Genomic DNA, 25,475 nt, shown 5'->3' on the forward strand with positions numbered 1-25,475 from the left:
ACTAATTACAAGAGTCTCCCAGGAGACTGGGAGACCTGGTCTGGGGGTGATGTAGAAGAGCACAAAGGATGAAAATGAGGAGGGGGTGATTTCTAGGGCTGGGAAGGACTGAATTTGTGGGGCCTATGGAATGGATGGAGTCAGCTCTATCTGCTCTGGTGAGAAAACAGCACAAGGAAACACACTGAGGAGAGAGATAAAACATTCACGGCTGGGCGCGGTGACTCACGCCTATAATCCCAGCACTTTGGGAGCCCCAGGCGGGTGGATCACCTAAGGTCAGGAGTTTGAAACCAGCCTGACTGACATGGTGAGACCCTGTGTCTACTAAAAATACAAAACTTAGCCAGGTGTGGTGGCGCATGCCTACAATCCCAGCTACTTGGGAGGTTGAGGTAGGAGAATCACTTGAACCCGGGAGGCACAGGTTGCTATGAGCTGAGATCGCGCCATTACACTCCAGCCTGGGCAACAAGAGCAAAACTCTGTCTCAAACAAACAAACACCATTCATACTGAGGGCTTCTGAGCCTTGAGATTCCGGGAGATGTCCAACCACTGGTAACTGGTAACATTGCCTGATATATCGTGAGAAGCCAGGACACAGTTGCTTAACAAGTAAGTGCACAAGTAAGTGCTTAGGAAATAGGGTAAGGAGGTGTGGATCTCAGGAGAGAGATGAGCTCAAAAGAGAAACTGGAATGACTGGAGAGCTGCCAGCATTTGGGTGACAATTGGACCTATGGAGAAGGAAGACATCTAAAAAGTGAGAGATGGCTGGGAGCCGTGGTTCACGCCTGTAATCCCAGCACTTTGGGAGGCTGAGGCAGGTGGATCACCTGAGGTCAGAAGTTCGAGACCAGCCTGACCAACATGGAGAAACTAAAAATACAAAATTAACCGGGCGTAGTGGCACATGCCTGTAGTCCCAGCTACTAGGGAGGCTGAGGCAGGAGAATTGCTTGAACCTGGGAGGTGGAGGTTGCGGTGAGCCGAGATCGTGCCATTGCACTCCAGCCTGGACAACAAGAGAGAAACTCCGTCTCAAACAAAACAAAACAAAACAAAACAAAAGTGAGAGACAGCCCTTCCCACCCACCCTACCATCCTTCAAACCTCCCTTATTACAGTTTCTTTCCTTTTTTTCTTTTTTCCTTCCTGTCCTCTCTTTTCTTTTTTTTTTTGTGGGGGGGGACAGGGTCTCACTTTGTCGCCCAGGCTGTAGTGCAATGGTGCAATCACAGCTCACTGAAGCCTTGAATTCTGGATATCCAGTGATTCTCCTGCCTCAATCTCCTGAGTAGATTCTTCAGGTTCCTGCCACCATGCTTGACTATTTTATTGTGTTTTGTTTTGTTTTGTTTTGCTATTTAATGTTGCTGTTGTTTTGAGATGGGGTCTCACTATGTTGCCCAGGGTGGTCTCCAACTCCTAGTTTCAAGCAATCCTCCCACCTCAGCCTCCCAAAGCACTGGGATTACAGGCATGACTGGGATTACAGGCGTGAGCCACCATGTTGACCTCTTAAAGGTTTTCTTGATCCATGCAACGCAAGTGCGCGTCCTCTGGCTACTTCTGGGACTTCCCTCTTCTCTCCTCTAAGCTGAGCACCCTGTTTTCCGCAATCCTGAGCCCTTCCCTCTTCCTGGGCTCCCCAAGGGAAGGGCAGGAAAACACTCTTCCATTTCACTCCATGCCGTTCCGTCCCTTACTACCTCTCCCTCCCTCTAAATGTTTGCTTACCCTGTGCTTTTGCCTCCTGCCAGGAGGGTTGTAGGTCGTTGTCAATGGCTGCAAATATCGGGTAGGGTAGTGTCCCTTCTTCCACGGGCTTCTTCATATTGGACAAATGGGACTCCGGCAGCTTTGGGAGAAGGTGCCAAGACGAAGTGTGAGGGAGCATATGGGTCCCACAGGGTGGAACCTCTGCACGTAGGCCAACTTTTTTTTTTAGAGGGGTCTCAGTCTGTCACCCAGGCTGCAGTGCAGTGGTACAATCATGGCCCACTGCAGCCTCAACCTCCTGGGCTCAAGCAATCCACCTGCCTCAACCTCCCAAGTAGCTGGGACTACAGATGCATGTCACCATGCCCGGCTAATTTATTTTTTGATAGAGACAGGCTCTTGCTATGTGGCTCAGGCTGGTCTCGAACTCATGGCTTCAAGCAATCCTCCTGCCTCGGCCACCCAAAGTGCCTGGATAGGCTAGGTGCAGTGGCTCATACCTATAAATCCCAGCACTTTGGGAGGCTGAGGTGGAAGGATCACTCGAGTCCAGGATTTGGAGACCACCCTGAGCAACGAAGCAAGATCCTGTCTCTACAAAAAAAATGAAAAATAAAAGACAATTAGTCAGGCACAGTGGTGGGTGCCTGTAGTCCCAGCTACTTGGGAGGCTGAGCTGGGAGGATTGCTTGAGCCCAGGAGGTCAAGGCTGCAGAGAGTATGACTGCACCACTGCACTCCAGCCTGAGTGACAGAGTGAAACCCTGTCTCAAGAACAAACAAAACAAACAAAACAACAACAAAAGCCCAAAGTGTTAGGATAGGCTGGATGCAGTGGCTCATACCCATAATCCCAGCACTTTGGGAGGCTGGGGTGGGAGGATCACTTGAACCCAGTAGCCGGAGGATTGCTTGAGCTCAGGAGTTTGAGACCAGCCTAGGCAATATAGCGAGATCCCTGTCTCTACAAAAAAAAAATTTAAAAATTAGCCAGGCATGGTGGTGCACACCTGTTGCCCCAGCTTACTCAAAAGGCTGAGGCAAGAGGATTGCTTGAGCCCAGAAGGTCAAAGCTGCAGTGAGCCATGATCCCGCCACTGCGCTCCAGCCTGGGTGACAGAGCAGGACCCTTTCTGAAAAATGAAATGAAACGAAATGAAATAAAATAGTGAATTCAAGACATCAAATGGCCAAGGAGGGATGGAGAGGAAAGTTGTCTTGGGTCTGAGACTTTCCCTATTTTTGCCTTATTCCATCCTAATTCCTCATTGTTCTTCTTGCCCTGGATGTCTGTGTATCTTTCTAGTAAATCATATCACTTTATTTTTTGCATAAATGAATAAGAGTCAGTTTCTGTCACTTGCAACCACTGTCATTCTGATATACTTAAGTTTTGAGGCATCCATCGAAATGCCCAGATTTTGATGTCTTGAAAGTCTAGACTTAAAAGGTGTGCCAGTCAGTATCTTTGGCAACCTCACGCCCTGAGACCCCTTGCTCCTACCCCCACCCCAGGTCCCCAGCGGGGAATGACTTACTTCTCTGGTTTGCTTGGAGATAACCATGTAGGCCCAGAAGTCGGTCAGAGAGTAATTCTCAGACCTCGCTGCTTGGATGGTTTTCTGTAGGCTCTTAGCCAAGTCCCACTCCTGTCGGCTAAATCGATGTCTCAGGTCAGCCTCGAGAGCTTCCATGTCACCATCATTGGTGTAGAGAGAAGATATTGCCCTGGAGGACAGAGGAAGAGAGTGAGTTCGGCATTGTATGTATGGACGATGAAGACCGGGGAAGGATGCGTGGGAGGAGGTCCTTCACAGGAACACCTGCCTCACGGAGAGGGCGACACGCAGAGGAAACGGAAAATTTACATTAAATAAATATAACTGCAGAACGATCAGGGTCAAAGGAGGAGGCTCAAAATCACCTGGGACAATCCTTCTATTTCACAGGCAGGAAAATGAGAGCATGATGGGAGAAAGGCCTCATCTGAGTCAAATGTTTTTTGCAGCCGGCATTTATTAAAGGTTTACATGTGACAGCAACAAACTGTCTTTAGTCTTTTAGACCTATTAACTCACATAATCCTAGAAAATCAATGAAAGGGACCAGGTGTGGTGGCTTATGCCTGTTAATTCCAGCCCTTTGGGAGGCCGAGGTGGGAGGATTGCCTGAGGTCAGGAGTTTGAGACCAGCCTGGTCAACACGGTGAAACCCCGTCTCCACTAAAAATACAAAAAAATTAGCCAGGCGTGGTGGCATGCACGGTGGTGGGCACCTGTAGTGCCAGATACTCAGGAAACTCCGTCTCTACTAAAAACACAAAAATTAGCCAGGCACGGTGGCACACGCCTGTGGTCCCAGCTGCTCAGGAGGTTGAAGCAGAGGAGTCACTTGAACCTGGGAGGCCGAGGTTGCAGTGAGCCGAGATTGTGCCACTACACCCCAGCCTGGTGACAGAGCACAACTCCGTCTAATAAAAAAAAAAAAAAAAAGACTTTATATTCATTTGTTCACTCAATAAATATGTGTGTGTGTGTATATATATATATATAAAATATATGTATGTATATATATCTTTTTAAATTTATAAAGAAAAGAGGTTTATTTAGCTCACAGTTCCGCAGGATGTACAAGAAGCATGGTGCAAAAAGCTTCTACTCATGGCAGAAGGCAAGGGAGCTGGTGTGTCACATGGAGTCTATATATATATATAAAATTTTTTTTTTTGAGACAGGTCTTGCTCTGTTGCCCAGCCTCAAGTGCAGTGGCATGATCTTGGCTCACTGCAGCCTCAAATCCCTGGGCTCAAATGATCCTCCCACCTCAGCCTCCCGAGTAGCTGGAACCACACTACTCACCAGGTGCATCACCATGCCCTGCTCATTTTTAAATTTATTTTCTGTAGAGACAGAGTCTCACTATGTTGCCCAGGCTGGTTTCAAGCTTGTGGCCTCGAGCAATCCTCCCACCTCAGCTTCCCAAAATGCTGGGATTATAGGTGTGAGCCACTGTGCCTGTGCTCAATAAAAATTTTTGATGTTCTTTTTTTTTTTTTTTTTTAATTTATTTTATTTTATTTTTTTTTTTTTTGAGACGGAGTCTCGCTCTGTCGCCCAGGCTGGAGTGCAGTGGCCGGATCTCAGCTCACTGCAAGCTCCGCCTCCCGGGTTTACGCCATTCTCCTGCCTCAGCCTCCCGAGTAGCTGGGACTACAGGCGCCCGCCACCTCGCCCGGCTAGTTTTTTGTATTTTTAGTAGAGACGGGGTTTCACCATGTTAGCCAGGATGGTCTCGATCTCCTGACCTTGTGATCCGCCCGTCTCGGCCTCCCAAAGTGCTGGGATTACAGGCTTGAGCCACCGCGCCCGGCCTCATTTTTGATGTTCTTAATGCTGCTTATTGGGTGCTATCTACACTCACACCATCCAATGTATTAAACACACATCATAGCTCTTGAGCCCTTGAAGTGTGGCTAGCGTGATTTTAAATTTTTATTTCATTTTAATTAGCTTAAATGTAAACACTGGTACTCCATTCAGTTACTGGGAAACTCTGGAGTATGTCTGGAACAAGCTGGTTATGAAAAGCTCTTTCCTTTAACATCTTTTTTTTTTTCTGGAGACGGAGTCTTGCTCTGTCACCCAGGCTGGATGGAGTACAGTGATTTGATCTCGGTTCACTGCAACCTCTGCCTCCTGGGTTCAAATGATTCTCCTGCCTCAGCCTCCCAAGTAGCTGGGATTACAGGCACCCGCTACCACAACCAGCTAATTTTTATATTTTTAGTAGAGACAGGGTTTCACCATGTTGGCCAGGCTGGTCTCAAACTCCTGACCTCAGGTGATCCACCCGCCTCGGTTTCCCAAAGTGCTGGAATTACAGGCGTGAGCCACTGCCCTGGGCCTCCCTTAACATCTAATGAGACTTCTGCATCCAACTTGGAATGCGCTGAGTATAAAAGGCCCAGCAGCTTTCAAAGACTTAGTCTGACAAAAGGAATGTCAAATATCTCATTAACAATGTTTTTCTTAATGATGTGTCAAAACGCGAATGTTTTGGATATATTGGGTTAAAGAAAATTGATCATTCATTTCACTGTTTCTTTTTACCTTCTTGAAGAGGCTACTAGAAAATTTAAAATGGGCCAGACATGGTGGCTTATGCCTGTAATTCCAGCACTTTGGGAGGCTAGGGCAGGCAGATCACCTGAGGTCAGGAGTTTGAGACCAGCCTGGCCAACATGGTGAAACTCCATCTCTACCAAAAATACAAAAATTAGCTGGGTGTGGTGGCAAGTGCCTGTAATCCCGGCTAATTGGGAGGCTGAGGCAGGAGAATCGCTTGAACCCGGGAGGTGGAGGTTGCAATGAGCCAAGATCGCGCCACTGCACTCCAGCCTGGGCAACGAGAGCGAGACTGCATCTCCAAAAGGAGAAAAGAAAAGAAAAGAAAGAAAGAAAGAAAATTTAAAATGATAGAATAGATGAGATATGGCTCATGGTATACAGTACTACTGGATAGCTCAGGTTGGGACGCTTTGCATATGTTTCATCATTTAAATCTCAAAGAGTCCTGTGAAATCAGCAAGTTATCCTCAACAGTGGGGGAAACCAAGGCACAAAGAAGTATGTCTGGGCTTATAACAGCCCACGAAGGACAGCTCCAGGAACTAACCCAAAGCTGTTGGAATATAAGGCTTTTGTTGTTGTCATTTGTAGAGATGGGGTCTCGCTATGTTGCCCAGGCTAGTCTTGAACTCCTGGGCTCAAGAGATCCTCCCACCTGGACCTCCCAAAGTACTGGGATTACAGGTGTGAGTCCCTGTGTCCAGCCAGGTCTTAACCACTGCAGCCTTGGAAAGATTACAGAAGAAATCATGTGGTTCCTATCTCAACAGCGCCCCCTGGAGTTCTGCAACGTGCAGTTCGGCTAAATCCTCATGCCATGTCACTCAACATGTTCTAGATGAGCCTTGGAGGAATAGAGGGGTCCTAGGTGTGACCCTGCAGTACCTTTCCCACTCCCAGGCTCTGCAGCTCTGCTCTTCCTGCTGTCGTCCCCATGAACCTCATCCTCCACACCCAGCTCAGAACCCAGCTCCAGATCAAACTTTGAGCACAGAAAGGAAAACAAATCATGCCAGCCAGGTTCAACATTCATGCCTCTGCCCTGCCTATCTCACTCGAGCCTCTGCTGCTCTGCCCAGCCTTACCTCCTGCTCGGAAAATGTGCCAAGATCGATTAGTCATGTCTGCCCTGGGCTTGGAAACAAACTTGCAGACATGAGTGTTTCATACCTGCCATCTGGGGCCTCCTGAATGAGACAGTCCTACACAAATTAATGCAATACTTTATCACGGAGGCTGAGAAGTTAAAAGGGCTGTATTCTATCCACCTGCAGTGTGAAAAGTGCACCTGAACCTGTAAATCCTCCTTTAAAGTCAGAAGGTAGTATTATTATGCTTTGTCCACAGCAGTTTTGTGTAGTAAAGAAAGATACTTCGTGTTTTTCCCTGCTTCCTGGTGCAGAGTTCCTAAAATCCTTGGAATTGTTTTTTAGAATTTTTGGGTTTTTTTTTTTGAGACAGGGTCTCTCTGTCACCCAGGCTGGTGTGCAGTGTGTGACTGTAGCTCAATGCAGCCTCAGCCTCCCAGGCTAAAGCAATCCTCCTGCCTCAGCTTCCTGAGCAGCTGGGACCATAGGCATGCACCACCACACCTGGCTAATTTTTTCACTTTTTGTAGAGATGGGGTCTAGCTATGTTGCCTAGCTTGGGTCTCAAACTCCTGAACTCAAGTGATCTTCCTGCCTCAGCCTCTCAAAGTGCCCGGATTACAGGCATGAGCCACCACACCTGGCCCATCCTTTGTAATACACCAGCAAATATAAGTAAAGTGTGTTCCTGAGTTCTGTGAGCTATTCCGGTAAATTATTGAACATGAGGAGGAAGCTGTGGGAAACCCCAAACTATTGCCAGTCGGTCAGAAGTACCAGCGGCTAGGTAATTGCAACTCGTGTCTGAAGTGGGGCAGTTTTTAGGGACTGAGCCCCTTTAACCTGTTGGAATCTGACCTGAACTCCAGGCAGACAGCGTCAGAATTGCTCAGCATTGTAGGATACCCAGCTAGTATCAGAGAGCTCAAGAAGCAGCGTTGGAAAAACCACACACATTTGGTGTCAGGAGGAAAACAATAATCCCATTTATGTGTCAGAAAGCAATCTGAAACACGAGTGACACTTACCAAGTGGATCCGGAGACCCCTGCGAGGTACGTGACAGCATCCAACAGGCCCTGTTCTTTCATCTCACTCAGGACCCCAAGGCAGGCAATGTGAGCCCGCAGTCCTCCGCCTGAGCCCAGCACAGCAACAACTGGGGCCTAGGCATTGGGGAGAGAATCAATCAGAGGTTCAGAGCCTGAGGATGGAGGTGGGAACAAGAAGAAGGGTACCTAGGGCCAAGCACCGTGGCTCACGCCTGTAATCCCAGCACATTGGGAGGCCGAGGCGGGTGGATCACTTGAGGTCAGGAGTTCAAGACCAACCTGGCCAACATGGTAAAACCCCATCTCTACTAAAAATACAAAAATTAGCTGGGTGTGGTGGCGCACACCTGTAATCCCAGCTGTTTAGTGGGCTGAGGCAGAAGAATAGCTTGAACCTGGGAGGTGGATGTTGCAGTGAGCCAAGATCATGCCACTGCACTCCAGCCTGGGAGACAGAGCGAGACCTTGTCTCAAAAAAGAAAAAAAAAAAGAAAAAAAGAAAAAGAAAAAGAAAGGAGGAGGAGGAGGAGAAGGATAAGAAGAAGACCTAGGATCTCCCTTAGGCAGGGGCAATGTATGTCCCATAGAAGTTCATATCCTTCTATTTCTGTCCCATAGAAGGTCGTATCCTTCTATTTCCTCCCTTTGGTCCAGCTCTCCCTGGCTGAGATGGGCCCTGGACACTGGGCACAGAGGGGGCGATCCTGGGATCTCTGGGGCCACCCTCCTCCCCTCACTTACCTCATCGGCCTCAATATGTAGCTTCTTCAGAGCTTTCAGCACATGAAGTCTTCGTCTCTCCACAGCCACCTTTTCTTCTTTCTGGAGCCCAGGAATTATGGAAACCTCAGAGCTTCCCAGGAGAAAACACAAAGAAGTCCAGAAAATTCACAGGGAAAAGGGATAAAACACAGAATTTGACCTAGAACCGGGCTGTCCGAGCAGGTAGCCACCAGCCCATGGGTACCTGGTTTCCTTTTGGGGTGAGGAAAATATTCTGAAACTAGATAGAGGTGATGGTTGTACAATACTGTGAATGCATTGAATGCCAGTCAATTATTCACTTTTCAAAATGGTTAATTTTGGGGCCAGATGCGGTGGCTCACACCTGTAATCCCAGCACTTTGGGAGGCCGAGGTGGGTGGATCACTTGAGCCCAGGAGCTCAAGACCAGCCTGGCCAACATGGTGACCTCCCTCCCTCCCTTCCTTTCTTCTTCCCTCCCTCCCTCCTTTCTCTCTCTCTCTCTCTCTCTTTTTTGAGACAGAATCTTGCTCTGTTGCCCAGGCTGGAGTGCAGTGGCGCAATCTCAGTTCACTGCAACCTCCACCTCCCCGGTTCAACAATAAGACAGGGTCTTGCTCTGTTGCCCATCACCAGTGCGGTGGTGCAATCATAGCTTACTGCAGCCTTGAGCACCGGGACTCAAGTGATCCTCATGTCTCAGCCTCCCAAGTAGCTTGGACTACAGGTGTGTACCACTATGCTTGGCTAATTTTAAAAAATATTTTCTTTTATTGTAGAGATAGGGTTTCACCATGTTGCCCAGGCTAATCTCGAACTCTGGGACTCAAGAGACCTTCTTGCCTCGGCCAACAAAAGTGTTGGGATTACAGGCATGGGCCACCACGCCCAACCTTCAGCTCTTTTCATCTATCTCCACCAAGCGAGAGGAACGGTCACAGCCCTCACCTCTTGACACTCACTGTGCATTCCATTACACAAATGCTCTGCTTCCCCACAGTGGTCAGCTCTGAGACGACTTACCTTCCCATGGTGCACTGCAGTCAGAAAATTCTCAGTCCTCCTGCCAAACAAATGGCTCTTGTTAGACCTGTGTCCACTGTTGGGCTTAGCAAAGACAGTGGGGGAGGGCCGGGACTGTCACGGGCTCATGGGTTCTTCTCATCCACTGCCCAGACAAAACCAATGTGAACAGCAGGTGTTGCAGCAAAGAGTGAGAGTTTAATAATCTCAGGGGCAGCCAAGAGAGGAGAATGGGAGAAATATTTCAAGCACGTCTCTCTGAAAATCTGGAGGCTAGGGATTTTCCTCTCTGTCTTTCTCTTTTTCTCCTCTCTCTCTCTCTCTAGATGAAGTTTCCCTCTTGTTGCCCAGGCTGGAATGCATTGGCATGATCTTGGCTCACTGCACCCTCCACCTCCTGGGTTCAAGCAATTCACCTGCCTCAGCCTCCCGAGTAACTGGGATTACAGACATGTACCACCATGCCCAGCTAATTTTTGTATTTTTAGTAGAGATGGGGTTTCTCCATATTGGCCAGGCTGGTCTCGAACTCCTGACCTCAGGTGATCCGCCTGCCTCGGCCTCCCAAAGTGCTGGGATTACAGGCGTGAGCCACCGCACCCAGCCTGAGGCTAGGGTTTTTTAAGGAAACTTTGGTGGGCAAGGGGCTGGGGGAACTGAAACAATTGATCGGGTATGGATGAAATCACAGACCAAAACTGTCTTTGTATGGCTGAGTCACTTCCTGGTAGTGGGTGTCAGGACCAGGTGGTAGCTCTTGGTCTGCCAAAATGCTCACTCTGAAAACTATCTCAAAGACAAGTTCTTTTTTTTTTCTTCCCCCTTAAAAAAACCAAAACCAAAACCAAAACAAAACATTATTGCCAGGAGCAGTGGCTCATGCCTGTAATCCCAGCACTTTGGGAGGCCGAGGCAGGCAGACCACTTGAGGTCAGGAGTGACCAGAAGACAGGAGTGTGACCCTGTCACGCCCGGACAGGGCCACTAGAGGGCTCCCTGGTCTAGCGGTAACGCCAGCGTCTGGGAAGACGCCCGTGGCCTAGCGGACCTTGGTCGAGCGGTCACGTCAGTGCCTAGAAAAAGCACCCATTACTTAGCAGACCGGGAAAGGGAGTCTCCCTTTCCCCGGGGGAGTTAGAGAAGACTGCTCCACCGCCTCTTGTGGAGGGCCTGACTGGTGTCAGCCGCCCACAGCCATCCGGAGGCCTAACCATCTCCCTGTGATGCTGTGCTTCAGCGGTCACGCTCCTGTTTCACTTTCATGTTCCACTCCGTACACCTGGCTCCGCCCTCTACAGAGCAGCAGCAAAATTAGTGAAAGTATTAAAGTCTTTGATCTTTCTGAAAAGAGCATAGAAGAAATAATGACATAAGCTGTCTTCTCTCTGCCTCGGCTACCTAACAGGGAAGGGCCCCCTGTCTGGTGGATACGTGACTCACGTGACCTTATCAATCACTGGAGATGACTCACACTCTTTACCCTGCCCCTTATTATCCAATAAATAACAGCGCAGCCAGGCATTCAGGGCCACTATCGGTCACTCCGTCTTGGTGGTAGTGGTCCCCCAGACCAGCTGTCTTTTCTTCTCTGTCTTGTGTCTTTATTTCTACGATCTCTCATTTCCACACATGGGGAGAAAGATCCACAGACCCTGTAGGGCTGGTCCTTACAGTGGCGCAATCATAGCTCACTGCAGCCTCCAACTCTTGGGCTCAAGCAATCCTCCTGCCTTGGCCTCCTGAGTAGCTGGGGCTAGAGGCATGCACCACCATGCCTCTAAAACTTTGCCTCTGGCAAAGTTTTAATTTTTTTGTAGAGATTGAGGTCTCACTATGTTGCCCAGGCTGGTCTTGTTCTCCTGGGCTCAAGCAATCCTCCTGCCTTAGCCTCCCAAGAAGTGGGGATTACAGGTGTTAGCTACCACAGTCCACTAAAAAGATGAGTTCTGTAAGTTTCACAATAGCGATGTTATTTACAGAAGTGGCTGGGGAAGTTATAGATCTTGCGACCCCTGGTTACGTGACTCTGAAGCACATATAGAAAAGGAAGCTAAGGGAGGGCAGGTCATTGTTTAACCCACAACTGTTATTTAGCAAAGTTCCAGCACCTTCATGATTCTAACCTTGTCTTATGAATGTGGCTTCAGGCTGGGCACAGTGGCTCATGCCTGTAGTCCCAGCTCCTCGAGAGGCCAAGGTGGGTGGATCACTTGAGATCAGGAGTTGGAGACCAGCCTGACCAACATGGTGAAACCCTGTCTCTACTAAAAGTACAAAAGTCACCTGAGCATGGTGGTGGGCGCCTGTAATCCCAGCTACTCAGGAGGCTGAGGGAGGAGAATCGCTTGAACTCAGGAGGTGGAGGTTGCAGGGAGCAGAGATCACACCATTGCACTCCAGTCTGGGCAACAAGAGTGAAACTCTGTCTCAAAAATAAATAAATAAAAAGTAAATGAATGTGACTTCAATCTCTCAACAAGCACTGGGGGTCAGTTTTCTTCGTCTCAAAGTTTAACTATGAATTAAATTCCTCTCATGGTAATTTTGGCCTCTGCACTAGAATAAGAAAAAAAAAAATCTAGCCTGTGAGGTTAGAAACAAGATGGTCAGTCATGTTAGCTTTCTCTCATTACTTTCATTTCTGCAAAGGCAATTTCAAGATCCCTGTTATGAAATTAATCGGCTTCCCCCCACCACCTCCAAATTCATGTGTTGGACTTGTAACCTCCAGAACCTCAGAATGTGACTGTATTTGGACATAAGATTCTTTTTTGTTGCTTGCTTTTTGAGACAGGGTCTTGCTTTGTCACCCAGGCTGGAGTGCAGTGATGTGATTGTGGCTCACTGCAGCCTCAGCCTCCCTGGCTCAAGTGAGTCTCTCACCTCAGCCTCCCGAGTGGCTGGAAGTGCAGGTACATGCTACCATCTCCAGCTAAATGTTTTGTGTTTTGTAGAGATCAGGTCTTATTATGTCACCCAGTCTGGTCTTGAACTTCTGGGCTCTAGAGAGCTTCCCAAAATGCTGGGATTACAGGCATGACTCATCGCACCTGGCCAGACATAGGCTCTTAAAGAGGTGACTAAGTTAAAGTGGAGTCCTGAGGGTGGCCTGGAATTTGGTTTTATTGGTTTTATAAGGAGAGATTAGGGCCTCTGCGAGAGGCTTCAGGAGAAACCAACCCTGCCAACACCTTGATTTTGGACTTCCAGCTTCCGGAAGTGTTAGAAAATAAACTCCTGGCCGGGCGCAGTGGCTCATGCCTGTAATCCCAGCACTTTGGGAGGCTGAGTGGGGCGGATCACGAGGTCAGGAGTTCAAGACCAGTCTGGCCAACATGGTGAAACTCTGTCTCTACTAAAAATACAAAAATTAGCCAGGTGTGGTGGTGTGCGCCGGTAGTCCCAGCTACTCCGGAGGTTGAGGCAGGAGAATGGCTTGAACCCGGGAGGCCGAGGTTGCAGTGAGTGGAGATCGTGTCACTGCACTCCAGCCTGGGCGACAGAGCGAGACTGTGTCTCAAAAAAAAAAAAAAAAGAAAGAAAGAAAAAAGAAAAAAGAAAAAGAAAAAAAAAATCCTGTTGTTTAATTGCACCCAATCCCTGGTCCTTCGTTACGGCCGCCCCAGCGGGATGAAACAGCCCTCCCCGCCCCGACGGCTTGCCTGAGTCTGTGCTGGGGCTTGTGCGCATGCGCAATGGAGCTGGGTGCTCGGGAATCCGGAGCAGAGGGTTGGGCTCCCTGGGCTTAGCGATGTAGTCGCTGCATAGCTCGTTCAGCCGGGATCTCAGTGGGTGAAGACTGCGGGAATCCTCGGTGCCAAAGCTTCTGTGGTCCTCCTGCTTTCCTTTTCCCGCTGTGGGGGGAGGTCGCGGGCTGGAGGTGTTTCCTCCTGGTCCTGAGCAGGGCCAACCTGGAGGTAAAATGCCCCCTGCGCTTTTATACAGCCCTCCTCGGCTTGTGGGCCCTGCTCGGTTGCTCCAGCTTTTTCAGCTGTTCCCAAGCTCACCCAGAGCTATTTGCATCCGTGGGATCACGTGGAAAGAGGGACTTTCCAGGGTTCCTTAATGATGTCACCCTTCTATCATTAGGCACCCGAGACCAGTATTCAAAAAAAGAATGTTGTCGTTATATAACTATATTGAAGATAAATATTCCTCAGAACAGATTTAGCTAATCTTCCTATGCAATGGGCTGCCTAATAACCATCATATATAATATCATACTCAAATACCCAGAAAAAGAAATATTGAGGCCAGGCGTGGTGGCTCACGCCTGTAATCCCAGCACTTTGGGAGGCTGAGGCGGGTGGATCATGTGAGGTTAGGAGTTCTGAGACCAGCCTGGCCAACATGGTGAAACCCTATCTCTACTAAAAAATACAAAAATTAGCCAGGCGTGGTGGTGTGTGCCTGTAATCCCAGCTACTACTCGGGAGGCTGAGGCAGGAAAATTGCTTCAACCCAGGAGGTAGAGGTTGCAGTGAGCCAGATCCTTGGGGCCAAGTCTGGTTCATTTAATGTCAATTTTTAGAAAATCTGTGAGCTCCATTCACAGTGAAGGTTTGAAGCCCAGAAGTGGCCTCCCAACAGGGAACCACATTTCCCAGCATCCTTTGCAGCTAGGTGTGGTCATGTGACCAAGTTCCAGTCAGTGCAATGGAGCATCTGTGGGGAGCACCACTTCTAGGAGTGGCTCCTAGAAACCTCCCATACTACCCTCCTGCCTACTCTTCCTGAAGCCCAGCACTAAACATCCCAACTTGATGGGTTTTGAATTTTTTTTTTTTTTGAGATGGAGTCTCTTTGTCGCCAAGGCTGGAGTGCAGTGGTGCGATCTCAGCTCACTGCAACCTCTGCCTCCTGGGTTCAAGCGATTCTCCTACCTCAGCCTCCTGAGTAGCTGGGAATATAGGCACCTGCCACCACGCCCAGCTAATTATTTTTGTATTTTTAGTAGAGACGGGGTTTCACCGTGTTGGCCAGGCTGGCTCGAACTGCTGAACTCAAGTGATCCACCTGCCTCGGCTTCCCAAAGTGCTGGGATTACAGGCACGAGCCACCACACCCAGCCTGATTCTTATTTTTTAAAAATAGAGATGAGGCCATAATCCCAGCACTTTGGGAGGCCAAGGCAGGAGTATCACCAATTTTAGAACAGGATTTCACCAGGGGGAAGATGGTTTCCCCTGCTCCCCCTAACTCCAGGCTCATCTCTTCAATGCCCACAACTCCAGCCATTGCAGGATCTTTTCACTCCTAGACCTGTCCATGCCATTGCCCGACCTGTGGGATAAGGTTCCGCACCTCACAGAAGCTCACGAGGCTCTCCACAGTATAGTTAGTAGTTACAGATGCAGGGTCAAGGAGCTGAAGGCATGGACCAAACCCTGGCCCACCACTTCCTAGATAGTGGACCTAGGGAAGGTAACTTACATCCCTGCACCCCTCAGTGTCCTCACTTGTTCAATGGGGAGAATAAAAGTACCTACCTGGTGGAGCCATCATGAGGGTCACTGAGGAGTGAGGATGACCCTGCCCAGCTCCAGCGGAGGGACATGGCGGCCATGTGTGGCGGGAGATGTGTTCCTGGGACCCTGCACTGGTGTGGGAAGAGCCAAGCCCAAGGGAACCATGGATCTCCACACAGAGTCAGACAGTGACGTGGGGATCCCCTGACATACAATATTTAAATACGTATATATATTTTTTGCCTTATTTTATTTGAAATTGAAACACAAATGCATACTAATTTGCCAGTTCTTTAAGGCAGAGCTGTATCAGGAACTCTTAGCTGTGAGAAACAAGTCATTTTTTATTTTTTATTTTTTTAGACAGTTTTGCTCGTTGCCCAGGTTGGAGTGCAATGGCTTGCTCTCAGCTCACTGCAACCTCCACCTTCCGGGTTCAAGTGATTCTCCTGCCTCACCCTCACGAGTAGCTGGGATTACAGGCATGTGCAACTACACCCGGCTAATTTTGCATTTTTAGTAGAGACGGGGTGCCTCCATGTTGGTCAGGCTGGTCTTGAACTCCTGACCTCAGGTGATCTGCCTGCCTCGGCCTCCCGAAGCACTGGGATGACAGTCATGAGCCACTGTGCCCAGCCGAAAGCCATGTTTTAGAGTGGCATAATCACACTGGGACTTCTTCTTCCCCCACTCCAAAGAACAAAAGCCCACAGTTACGCAGCTGCTGCCCTTGGCTCGCCGGCTTAAGGTCGTCAGGGGTAGTCTGTTACTCTCCTTTCTTTTTCCTCATGATTACAAAGTGGTGACTTGGCTCCAGCCATCATCATCTCTAGTCAAGGCAGGAGGAGGGGAAGAGCTGCCACAACCAGGGCTGTCCTTTTTGGTCAGGAAAGATGTTTCTCCAGAAGCCCCCAGCAGCCCCTGTGCTTATGTCCCCTGGGTCTGCCCACACGGGGCCACAGGGCCACTGCCAGCCAGGAGAATGGGAAGACAATGTTGTATAGAAACAAAATGTCCAAGAGATGGCGTGTGCAAGAGACCATGATGGAGACACAGGAAGAAAGACAGGGAGGGTGAGAGTCACAGTGACAGACAGTAAAGTAAGCCTGGCACAGACTTGCACAGCAGGGAACAAGGCCTCGCAGATACGAAGGAAGGGGAGAGAGGATGGGTGGGAGACAAGGGCAGAGGAACCTGATGAGAGAGAAGGGAAGAAGGGAGGGCAGATGTGAGAGGGAGAAACAGAGTGTGAGGGGCAGGGGGATGGCTAGGAGCCCTTTGTCCCTCCTGCGGGAGTATCAGGACATCCTGACACTCTCCTGTCCAGAAGCTCATGTTCCACGCTGGGCCCCGAGGTCAGAGGCCTCCTGCTCTAGAAGACCCAAGCCTGGACCCCACCCCAAGTGTACCTGTTTTCCCCAGCCCAGCCCTGTGGTACCCAGGGTTGGGCGGGTGTCCCAGGCATCCTGCTCGCCTTGTCTGACCACTTCCCGATGGTTTTCCTCTAACATATCATCCCATGTGGGGTGGCTGGAATAATAACAGCACCCCCCCACCCAGAGATATCCAGGTCTTAATCACTGAAACCTTTAATGTGATTTTTTTTTTTTTTTTTGAGATGGAGTCTTGCTCTGTTCCCCAGGCTGGAATGCAGTGGCGTGATCTCGGCTCACTGCAACCTCTATCTCCCAGATCAAGTGATCCTCCTGCCTCAGTCCCACTAGGAGCTGGGATTACAGGCATGCACCACCATGCCTGGCTAATTTTTGTATTTTTATTAGAGATGGGGTTTTGCCATGTTGGTCAGGCTGGTCTTGAACTCCTGGCTTCAAGTGATCCTCCCACCTCAGCCTCCCCAAGTCCTGGGATTACAGGTATGAGCCACCGTGCCTGGCCTCTGTCAATGTATGATCTTATGTGGCTAAAGGGACTTTGGGATTGAGTTAGGATCCTGAAATGAAATTATCCCGGATCATCCAGGGGGCCCTAAATGGAACCACTTGAGTGCTTGGAAGAGAGAGGCAGAGATCTGATGGAGGAGAGGAGGTGACCTGATGACCTCAGGAGAGAGATTTGAGGCGGGACGCTGCTAGCTTTGAGGACAGTGGAAGAAGCCATGAGCCTGGGAACCAGGTGGCCTCTGGAAGCTGGGAAAAGCAAGGACCCAGTTTCTCCCCTGGAGCTCCCAGAAGGAACCGGCCCTGCCACCACTTTGACGTTAGCCCAATAAAACTGATTTTGAACTTCTGACCTCTGGAACTGTAAGAGAATACATGTGGCTTATTTTAAGAAACTGCATTTGTCTTCCTTAACAGGGTTCATGATGGTGCCTCCCCGTGGGATGGCTGGAAGGTTAAACAAGTTAAAAAACATATGGATGTAAAGATTTTAGACTACTGCTGTCCAATACAATTAAATAAAATATTTGGCATGGCTGGACGGGGTGGCTTATGCCTGTAATCCCAGCACTTAGCGGGGCCAAGGAGGGTGGATCGCTTGAGGCCAGGAGTTAAAGACCAGCCTGGCCAACATAGCGAAACCCCATCTCTACTAAAAATACAAAAATTAGCTGGGCGTGGTGTCACATTAGTGTAATCCCAGCTACACGGGAGGCTGAGGCAGGAGAATCACTTGAACCCGGAAGGTGGAGGTTGCAGTGAGCTGAGATCTCGCCATTGCACTCCAGCCTGGGCAACAGAGTGAGACTCTGTCTCAAAACAAAAACAGAACAAAGCAAAACAAAACAAATTCGCATCCTCTGTCATGCTGGCCACCTGTCAAGTGCTCGGGCACTGCAGGTGGCCAGTGGCGGCCACACTGCACAGAGCAGTTACGGAAGATACCCACCACCACAGGCAGTTCCATGGCTGGTGCTGGCTCTGGCAGTTCCTAGGCCACTGCTACATGCTATGCAAGTGACACCCATGAGAGCTTTGCCCCCAGAGCCCAGCACAGACCTTGTCACAAAGTAGCTATCCGATAATTATTTATTGAAAGAAATGATGGGATGAATCCCAGGCTCAGGTGTAAGCCACCCCCCTCACACACACACCCCTCCCCTGACTCTCAAAAACCATAGCCTGCCACAGCAGATTTGCTAAAGAGCAAAGGCAATAATAACCCTGGGTTCCGTCCAACTCATGCCCTGTACCCAGGCCCTAGGAGGGCAAGGACTTAGTAGGTATCTTCAGGGTCAGAGCCTGAGTCCTCGCCTTGTTGGTTCTGAATCTGACTTTGCTTCCGGTACAAACAGGCCACCTGCGGAGACAGGGTGGGACAGGGTGGTCAGAAGCTCCCTGGCTGTCCCCACTTCCACAAGGTTCCAGAGGCCACCACGCTAAAAAGCTGGTAGGGCCAAGCAGCTGGGCGGCCCAGCCCTGCTTCCCAGGGCCTCACCTGTGCACTGGTGGTGGCCTGCTCCGGCTGCTTGTCTTCACGGACTCGAATAAACCGAGGGAAGCGAAGGGAGATCCCCTTGTCACTATCCACCTGCAGAAGCGGGATGGAGACTCCTGCGGTCCAGCCCCAGCGACACCCTGCTCAGTCTCCTCCCTCCTCCACTCTGGACTGCTTCCTGATCCACACGAGGGGGCCAGACGATGGGTTGTCATAAGGATTAAACAAGTTGACAAAGCGCTTGGAACCGTACCCAGGGCACAGTAAGTGCTTAAGAAATGCTGCCTGTTGGCCGGGCGTGGTGGCTCACGCCTGTAATCCCAGCACTTTGGGAGGCCGAGGTGGGAGGATCACAAGGTCAGGAGATGGAGACCATCCTGGCTAACACAGTGAAACCCCGTCTCTACTAAAAATACAAAAAATTAGCTGGGCATGGCGGCGGGTGCCTGTAGTCCCAGCTACTCGGGAGGCGGAGGCAGGAGAATGGCGTGAACCCAGGAGGCGGAGCTTGCAGTGAGCCGAGATCGCGCCACTACACTCCAGCCTGGGCGACAGAGCAAGACTCCGTCTCAAAAAAAAAAAAAAAAAAAGGAAAAGAAAGAAATGCTGCTTGCTACCGCCGTTAATATGATGATGATGATTTGGGCTGAGGCTGAACTATAGGGCCAGGGCATGGGTTCTAGAACCTGACTGTGGGATTCCAATCCCAGCTCCCAACTCTCAGGAGCCACGTGATCCGGAGGCAGTGACTCGAGCTCTCTAGGGCTCTACATCCTCACCTGTAAAATGGAGATGTTTGTGTGACTATGTCCTAGGGATGTGGAAAGGATTAGATGAGTGTCTATGAGTGACATGCTGATTACCACACAGCGCCCGCCGCACAGCAAGGGCTGGACACACACCGGCTCCAGTCCCTTGTTACTAAGGGTCTGTGGCTCTCCAACGTGCAGCATGGTAAAAAAAAATTTTTAAATTAGATCAAAAACGTAAGCTCTTGACTGGGCATGGTGGCCCATGCCTGTAATCCCAGCACTTTGGGAGTCCGAGGTGGGTGGATCACTTGAGGCCAGGTGTTTGTGACCAGCCTGGCCAACATGGTGAAACCCCGTCTCTACAAAGACGACAAAAATTAGCCAGGTGTGGTGGTGCACGCCTGTAGTCCCAGCTACTCAGGAGGCTGAGGTTGGCCCACCTGAGTCCAGGAGGTTGAGGCTGCAGCGAGCCATAATCGTGTCACTGAATTCCAACCTGGAAAACGAAGACCGTGTCTCCAAAAAAAAAAAAAAAGGAGTTATTTAAAAGTGGAAGTCTGCTTCTCATCAGAAAAGTATGTGCTAGCTCAGTTCTGAAGGACAAGGAGAAACTGAAAAGAAAATATATCTAATTAAAATTATTTATTTATATATTTTTTGAGGCAGTGTCTCACTATATTGCCCAGGCTGGTCTTCAACTCCTGGCCTCAAGCAACCTTCCTGCCTTGGCCTCCCAAAGTGCTCAGATTACAGGCATGAGCCACTGTGCCCAACCTCATTTTAACTTTGAGATGTGCTGTTCTTTGGAAGGAGAAGCTGGGAGCTTTCCTAGTGCTGGCCACGGGCTGGTGTTCTCCCCCGGTTTACAACAGTGCTTTGGTGAGTGCTGAAGACTGAGGCACTAGAGAGAGAAATTAGCCAAGGCGTTCTAAAACCTGATCGCATGAAAATTAATTACGGTTGAGGAAGAAACTGCAGCAAAGTAAATGGTGAGGAGGAAGTGAACTCAGCCTTTGCTTAAAAGAACTGAGTTTCTAAAAATGATTACAGAGCTGAAGATGAGATGATGATACTGAAAGCAGCGGTGTCACTGTTTTCTTACTACTCCTGGTGGTTTTTTTTTTTTTGAGACGAAGTCTTGCTGTGTTGCCCAGGCTAGAATGCAGTGGCATGACGGATCACTGCAACCTCTGCCTCCTGGGTTCAAGTGATTCTCCTGCCTCAGTCTCCCCAGTAGCTGGCACTACAGGCATGGGCCACCGTACCCGGCTAATTTTTGTATTTTTTGGTAGAGGTGGGGTTTCACTGTGTTGGTCAGGCTGGTCTTGAACTCCTGACCTCAAGTGATCTGCCCACCTCAGCCTCCCAAAGTGCTGGGATTACAGGCATGAGCCACTGCACTTGGCCTGGGAATTATTTTGTTTAAGAAAATACTTTTTTTTTTGAGGCAGAGTTTTGCTTTGTCATCCAGGATGGAGTGCAGTGGTGTGATCTCAGCTCACTGCAACCTCCGCCTCCCAGGGTCAAGCGATTCTCCTGCCTCAGCCTCCCGAGTAGCTGGGACTACAGGCACCCGTCACCACACATGGCTAATTTTTGTATTTTTGGTAGAGATGGGGTTTCACCATGTTGGCCAGACTGGCCTTGAACTCCTGACCTCAAGTAATCTGCCTGCCTTGGCCTCCCAAAGTGCTGGGATTACAGGCACGACCCCCCGTGCCTGGCCCATTTTAAAAAAAAAATGTTTTGACCTTGTTATCTGACAGTCAAATAAAATGCCAGCTCATCTTCCCAATCCTTACCTGGAAGAACAGACAGGAGCCAAGGTCCCCTCCCTACTCTGCTGTGGGGCTGCCCAGAATCCCACACAGGGCCAAGCCCAGGTCCTCTGCCACTCACCAGGCCCCGCGCAGCAGGGTAGATGGGGGAGAGGGAGAGGTCGGCACACTTCACCTCCCACACGGCGCTGGGGTCCAGCCAGTGGTCGGGAGTCACGGCACCATCTATCCGCACATAAGGGCGGGGGCTGGGCAGCACCAGGGCCTGCAGTGAGCAGAGGAAGAGAGGATCTGAGGGTCTGGAATCTCAAAGTCAAGGCCAAGCCTTGGAGGGCTGGGGAGAGGAAGGAAGGGAAAAAAACAGACACCCCCTTGAAATAAACAGAAATAGAAACAGAAAGTGTAGGAAGGGAATAGAAACACACACCCCTTAAAGTAAACAGAAACAGAAACAGAAAGTGAAGGAAGGGAAAAGAAACAAGACACCTCCTTGAAGTAAAAAGCTGGGAAAGGTGGGAGTTGGGAGGAATGAGAGATGGTGGGTAGCACCAGAGCCTGCAGTGAGCAGAGGAAGAGAGGATCTGAGGGTCTGGAATCTCAAAGTCAAGGCCAAGCGTTGGAGGGCTGAGGAGAGGGAGGAAGGGAAAAAAGCAGACACCCCCTTGAAATAAACAGAAATAGAAACAGAAAGTGTAGGAAGGGAACAGAAACACACACCCCTTAAAGTAAACAGAAACCGAAACAGAAATAGAAAGTGAAAGAAGGGAAAAGAAATAAGACACACCCTTGAAGTAAAAAGCTGGGAAAGGTGGGAGTTGGGAGGAATGAGAGATGGCAAGAAATGAAAGGCCCTGGGGGCTGAGGCAGGACATTAAAGACAAAAACAGGCAGACAGAGGGCCAGAGACCTGGACGAAGGAGACAGAGACACAGTGGGAGGGGGACAGAGATGTAGAGAGAGAGGGCAACAGAGAGAGAGAACCGAAGAGTCCGTGTGTCCCCACCCACATTTCATCTTGAATCACAGCTCCCGTAATCCCCACCTGTGGTGGAGGGACCTGGTGGGAGGTAACTGAATGATGGGGGCGGGATTTTCTGTGCTGTTCTCGCCATAGTGAGGAAGTCTCACGAGATCTGACGGTTTTATAAAGGGCAGTTTCCCTGCACGTGCCCTCTTGCCTGGCGCCATGTAAGACGTGCCTTTGCTCCTCTTTTGCCTTCCGCCATGACTGTGAGGCCTCCCCAGCCATGTGGAACTGTGAGTCCGGGAAACATCTTTCTTTATAAATGACCCAGTGTTGGGTATTTCTTTTTTTTTCTTTTTTTTTTTTTTTTGAGACAGAGTCTCATTGTCACCCAGGCTGGAGTACAATGGCATGATTTCAGCTCACTGCAACCTCTATGTCCTGGGTTCAAGCAATTCTGCCTCAGCCTCCTGAGTAACTGGAATTACAGGCATGTGCCACCACGCCCGGCTAATTTTTGTATTTTTAGTAGAGAAGGGGTTTCACCACGTTGGTCAGGCTGGTCTCGAACTCCTGACCTCAGGTGATTCACCCGCCTTGGCCTCCCAAAAGTGTTGGGATTATAGGCATGAGCCACTGCACCCAGCAAGTCTTGGGTTATTTCTTCATAGCAGTATGTGTATGAAAATAAACTAATACAGATCCAATATGTAGGACAGACACTCATGCCTGAAATGCCTGTGACCATGACAACTCATACTCACACTGATCAGGGCTCACAGGCACTTCACAACGAGCAGTTGTGGCACCTGCTGTGTCCTGTGGCTACCCCCTGGTGTGAATGAGGCACAGGGCTTGGGGAGGCGAGGTTCCTTGAGCAGGGTCACCAGCTAGTAGCCGGCAGCGCTGAGACATGAACCTGGAGATGCTGGACTCCAAAGCCAGCTCCATTGCCTGCTGCCCTCCTGCCCGCACCCAGAGCCCCAAGATGGTAGAGGGTCAAGAGCCCTGACGGAAGGAGTGCGCTGTCAGGGGCGGGGGGCGGCAGGGGTGGCTGAGGCGCGGCCGCCATGACTCACCTTGAGGCTCTGGTGATGCTCCTCCAGCTCCTCGTCGCTGAAGCCAGTTCCAAGCTGCAGGGAGGAAGCGGGAGGTCAGAGGCTCAGCCGGCCATGGGCCCAGCACTTGCTCCCGCCATCTAAAGCTGTGTACACTCATGGCCCCCACCGCCTTCTGGTCTATGCAGTATCCACAGAAAACCAGAGAAGTGGGGAGCTGGGGGTGTGGAGCATCCAGCCCGAGATTCCCGGGTGGGGAATGCTCTCCCAGCAGGCCTGCCCTGTCCTCTGCTTTATGGAGAAACTCCTCTGCTTCCACTGTCTCCCTGGCCCAGGAAGTCACTCCCTTATGCCCACCCACATCCTCACTGCCCAGTAACCGGCTGTCCTCACTTCCAATCTTTTTTTTTTTTTTTTTTTGAGACAGGGCCTAGCTCTTTCACCCAGGCTGGTGTGCAGTGGTGCAATCTTGGCTCACTGCAACCTCCACCTCCTGGGCTCAAGCGATCCTCCTGCCTCAGCCTCCCAAGTAGCTGGGACCACAGGCATGCGCCACCACGCCTGGCTAATTTTTTTAGAAAAGTTTTTGTAGAGGTGGGATCTCACTATGTTGCCCAGGTCTCGAACTCCTGGGCTCAAGTGATCCTCCCGCCTCAGCCCCACAAAGTGCTGGGATTACAGGCGTGAGTCGCCATGCCCAGCCCGTCTCTAATGTTAACACTACCAAGAGCTTCTTTCACCTACCAAAATAGGAAAGGCTAAAAATTAGCAATAATGCTCAATGCTGGCAGATACGCAGCAAGTGAACAATAACGACCGATATCACCTGGAAGTCTCCTTTTGCATTGAGAGTCTTAAGGATTTTCTTGCCTTTTGTCCTGACGATAGCTCGTTTAAAAATCTATTCTAAATAATGCAAAATGGTGACAATGTAGATTGGTGGCCAAAATATTTGTGAATTATAAAATCATTTCTGTCACTGATCATGTAGGTTAACGGACACTAAGTACTGATGTCACCCATAAGCACAAAGCTGGCAACAACTTCCCCAGACAGCCACAGGGAGCTGGTTCAGGACACTGGGGCATAACGCTTGAAAATTCTCGTGCAGGCATTCAAGTCCTGTTGCCACACTGCTTAAGGGCATATACAACATTGAAAATAAAGTACTTCCAGGGTAAAAAGGCAGAAGAGAAAATCACTCACAGAGAAGGATCACAACTTTGCAAAAATGTAAATAAAACATTCCCTCGGCCGGGCGCGGTGGCTCAAGCCTGTAATCCCAGCACTTTGGGAGGCCGAGACGGGCGGATCACGAGGTCAGGAGATCGAGACCATCCTGGCTAACACGGTGAAACCCCGTCTCTACTGAAAATACGAAAAACTAGCCGGGCGAGGTGGCGGGCGCCTGTAGTCCCAGCCACTCGGGAGGCTGAGGCAGGAGAATGGCGTGAACCCGGGAGGCGGAGCTTGCAGTGAGCTGCGATCCGGTCACTGCACTGCAGCCTGGGCGACAGAGCGAGACTCAGTCTCAAAAAAAAAAACAACAACAACAACAAAAAAAACATTCCCTCAAATGTCACTACTGCGTGTCTCTGGGCGGTGGGAGTCTAGGTGATATTTTGTTCTGCTTCTGTGGCAAAAGACCCAAATTTGCTGGAGAGGGGAGTATAGGAAATACATTAAGAAAATCTAGTCCAAAATGTGCACAGCTTTAAGAAAAACTTTAACTTGAAAAAAAATAAAAATCACTTCACATTTCCCAGAATTCCTTGCAGCTAGGGGTGAGCCATGGAGCAAAGTGATGAGCAACAGAACCTGAGCAGAAGGTGTTGGACGAGGCTGACTCAGGGTCCACCCCACTTTGCTCCTTCCTGGTGCGTGGAGCAGGCATGGCCATGAGGGCTGGAACTCCTGCAGCCACATTGTGATGATGAGGCCAGAGGCACATGACAAAAAATAATGTGGGGAAAGAGAGGAGGAACCTGAATCCCTAATGGCATCAGACTGCCCCCTCCACACTTCTCATTTCATAAGGAAAAAACTCCTTTTCTTAGTGTGAGCCACCACTATTTGTAGCTAATCTCCATCTCTCACTGACACACATTCCTGACACCTTTCTATCCCAGCCCGTTTTTCTATATGAAGCAAGAGTTACTTATAGAACCAGAAAAAGTAAATAAAAACTGGGGAGAACGAATCCTTCACAGGGGGATGTGAGTATCCCTAGGTCTGGGTTGTGCAATAGGAAGTCCCCCCGGGAGTCTAATCTCCTTCCCTCCTGCTTCTGCGGTCAGCCCCA

The 25,475-nt window shown here is 49.8% G+C and overlaps 2 protein-coding genes across 6 annotated transcripts in view; both read right to left on the reverse strand.

Annotated features, from left to right (window-relative positions):
* Positions 1-13,746, reverse strand: part of LOC102142596 (calcium-binding protein 5) — a 77,368-nt gene extending 63,622 nt beyond the window's left edge. For all 4 annotated transcript variants that reach the window (XM_045380873.3, XM_045380872.3, XM_045380874.2 and 1 more), the window contains exons 1-6: positions 13,420-13,746; positions 9,758-9,797; positions 8,732-8,843; positions 7,968-8,104; positions 3,263-3,452; positions 1,743-1,863 (exon numbers count right to left, since the gene is read on the reverse strand). In XM_045380873.3, the coding sequence (XP_045236808.2) occupies positions 1,743-1,863; positions 3,263-3,452; positions 7,968-8,104; positions 8,732-8,843; positions 9,758-9,765 (568 nt within the window). In that variant the 5' untranslated portion in view covers positions 9,766-9,797; positions 13,420-13,746. The remainder of the gene's footprint in view (positions 1-1,742; positions 1,864-3,262; positions 3,453-7,967; positions 8,105-8,731; positions 8,844-9,757; positions 9,798-13,419) is intronic.
* Positions 13,747-18,196: 4,450 nt separating this feature from the next.
* Positions 18,197-25,475, reverse strand: part of LIG1 (DNA ligase 1) — a 50,866-nt gene continuing 43,587 nt past the window's right edge. For both annotated transcript variants that reach the window (XM_005589727.5, XM_005589724.5), the window contains exons 25-28: positions 23,195-23,248; positions 21,273-21,416; positions 18,622-18,714; positions 18,197-18,483 (exon numbers count right to left, since the gene is read on the reverse strand). In XM_005589727.5, the coding sequence (XP_005589784.3) occupies positions 18,400-18,483; positions 18,622-18,714; positions 21,273-21,416; positions 23,195-23,248 (375 nt within the window). In that variant the 3' untranslated portion in view covers positions 18,197-18,399. The remainder of the gene's footprint in view (positions 18,484-18,621; positions 18,715-21,272; positions 21,417-23,194; positions 23,249-25,475) is intronic.

This window comes from Macaca fascicularis, chromosome 19 (genome assembly GCF_037993035.2).
Source record: "Macaca fascicularis isolate 582-1 chromosome 19, T2T-MFA8v1.1".
Lineage (NCBI taxonomy): Eukaryota > Metazoa > Chordata > Mammalia > Primates > Cercopithecidae > Macaca > Macaca fascicularis.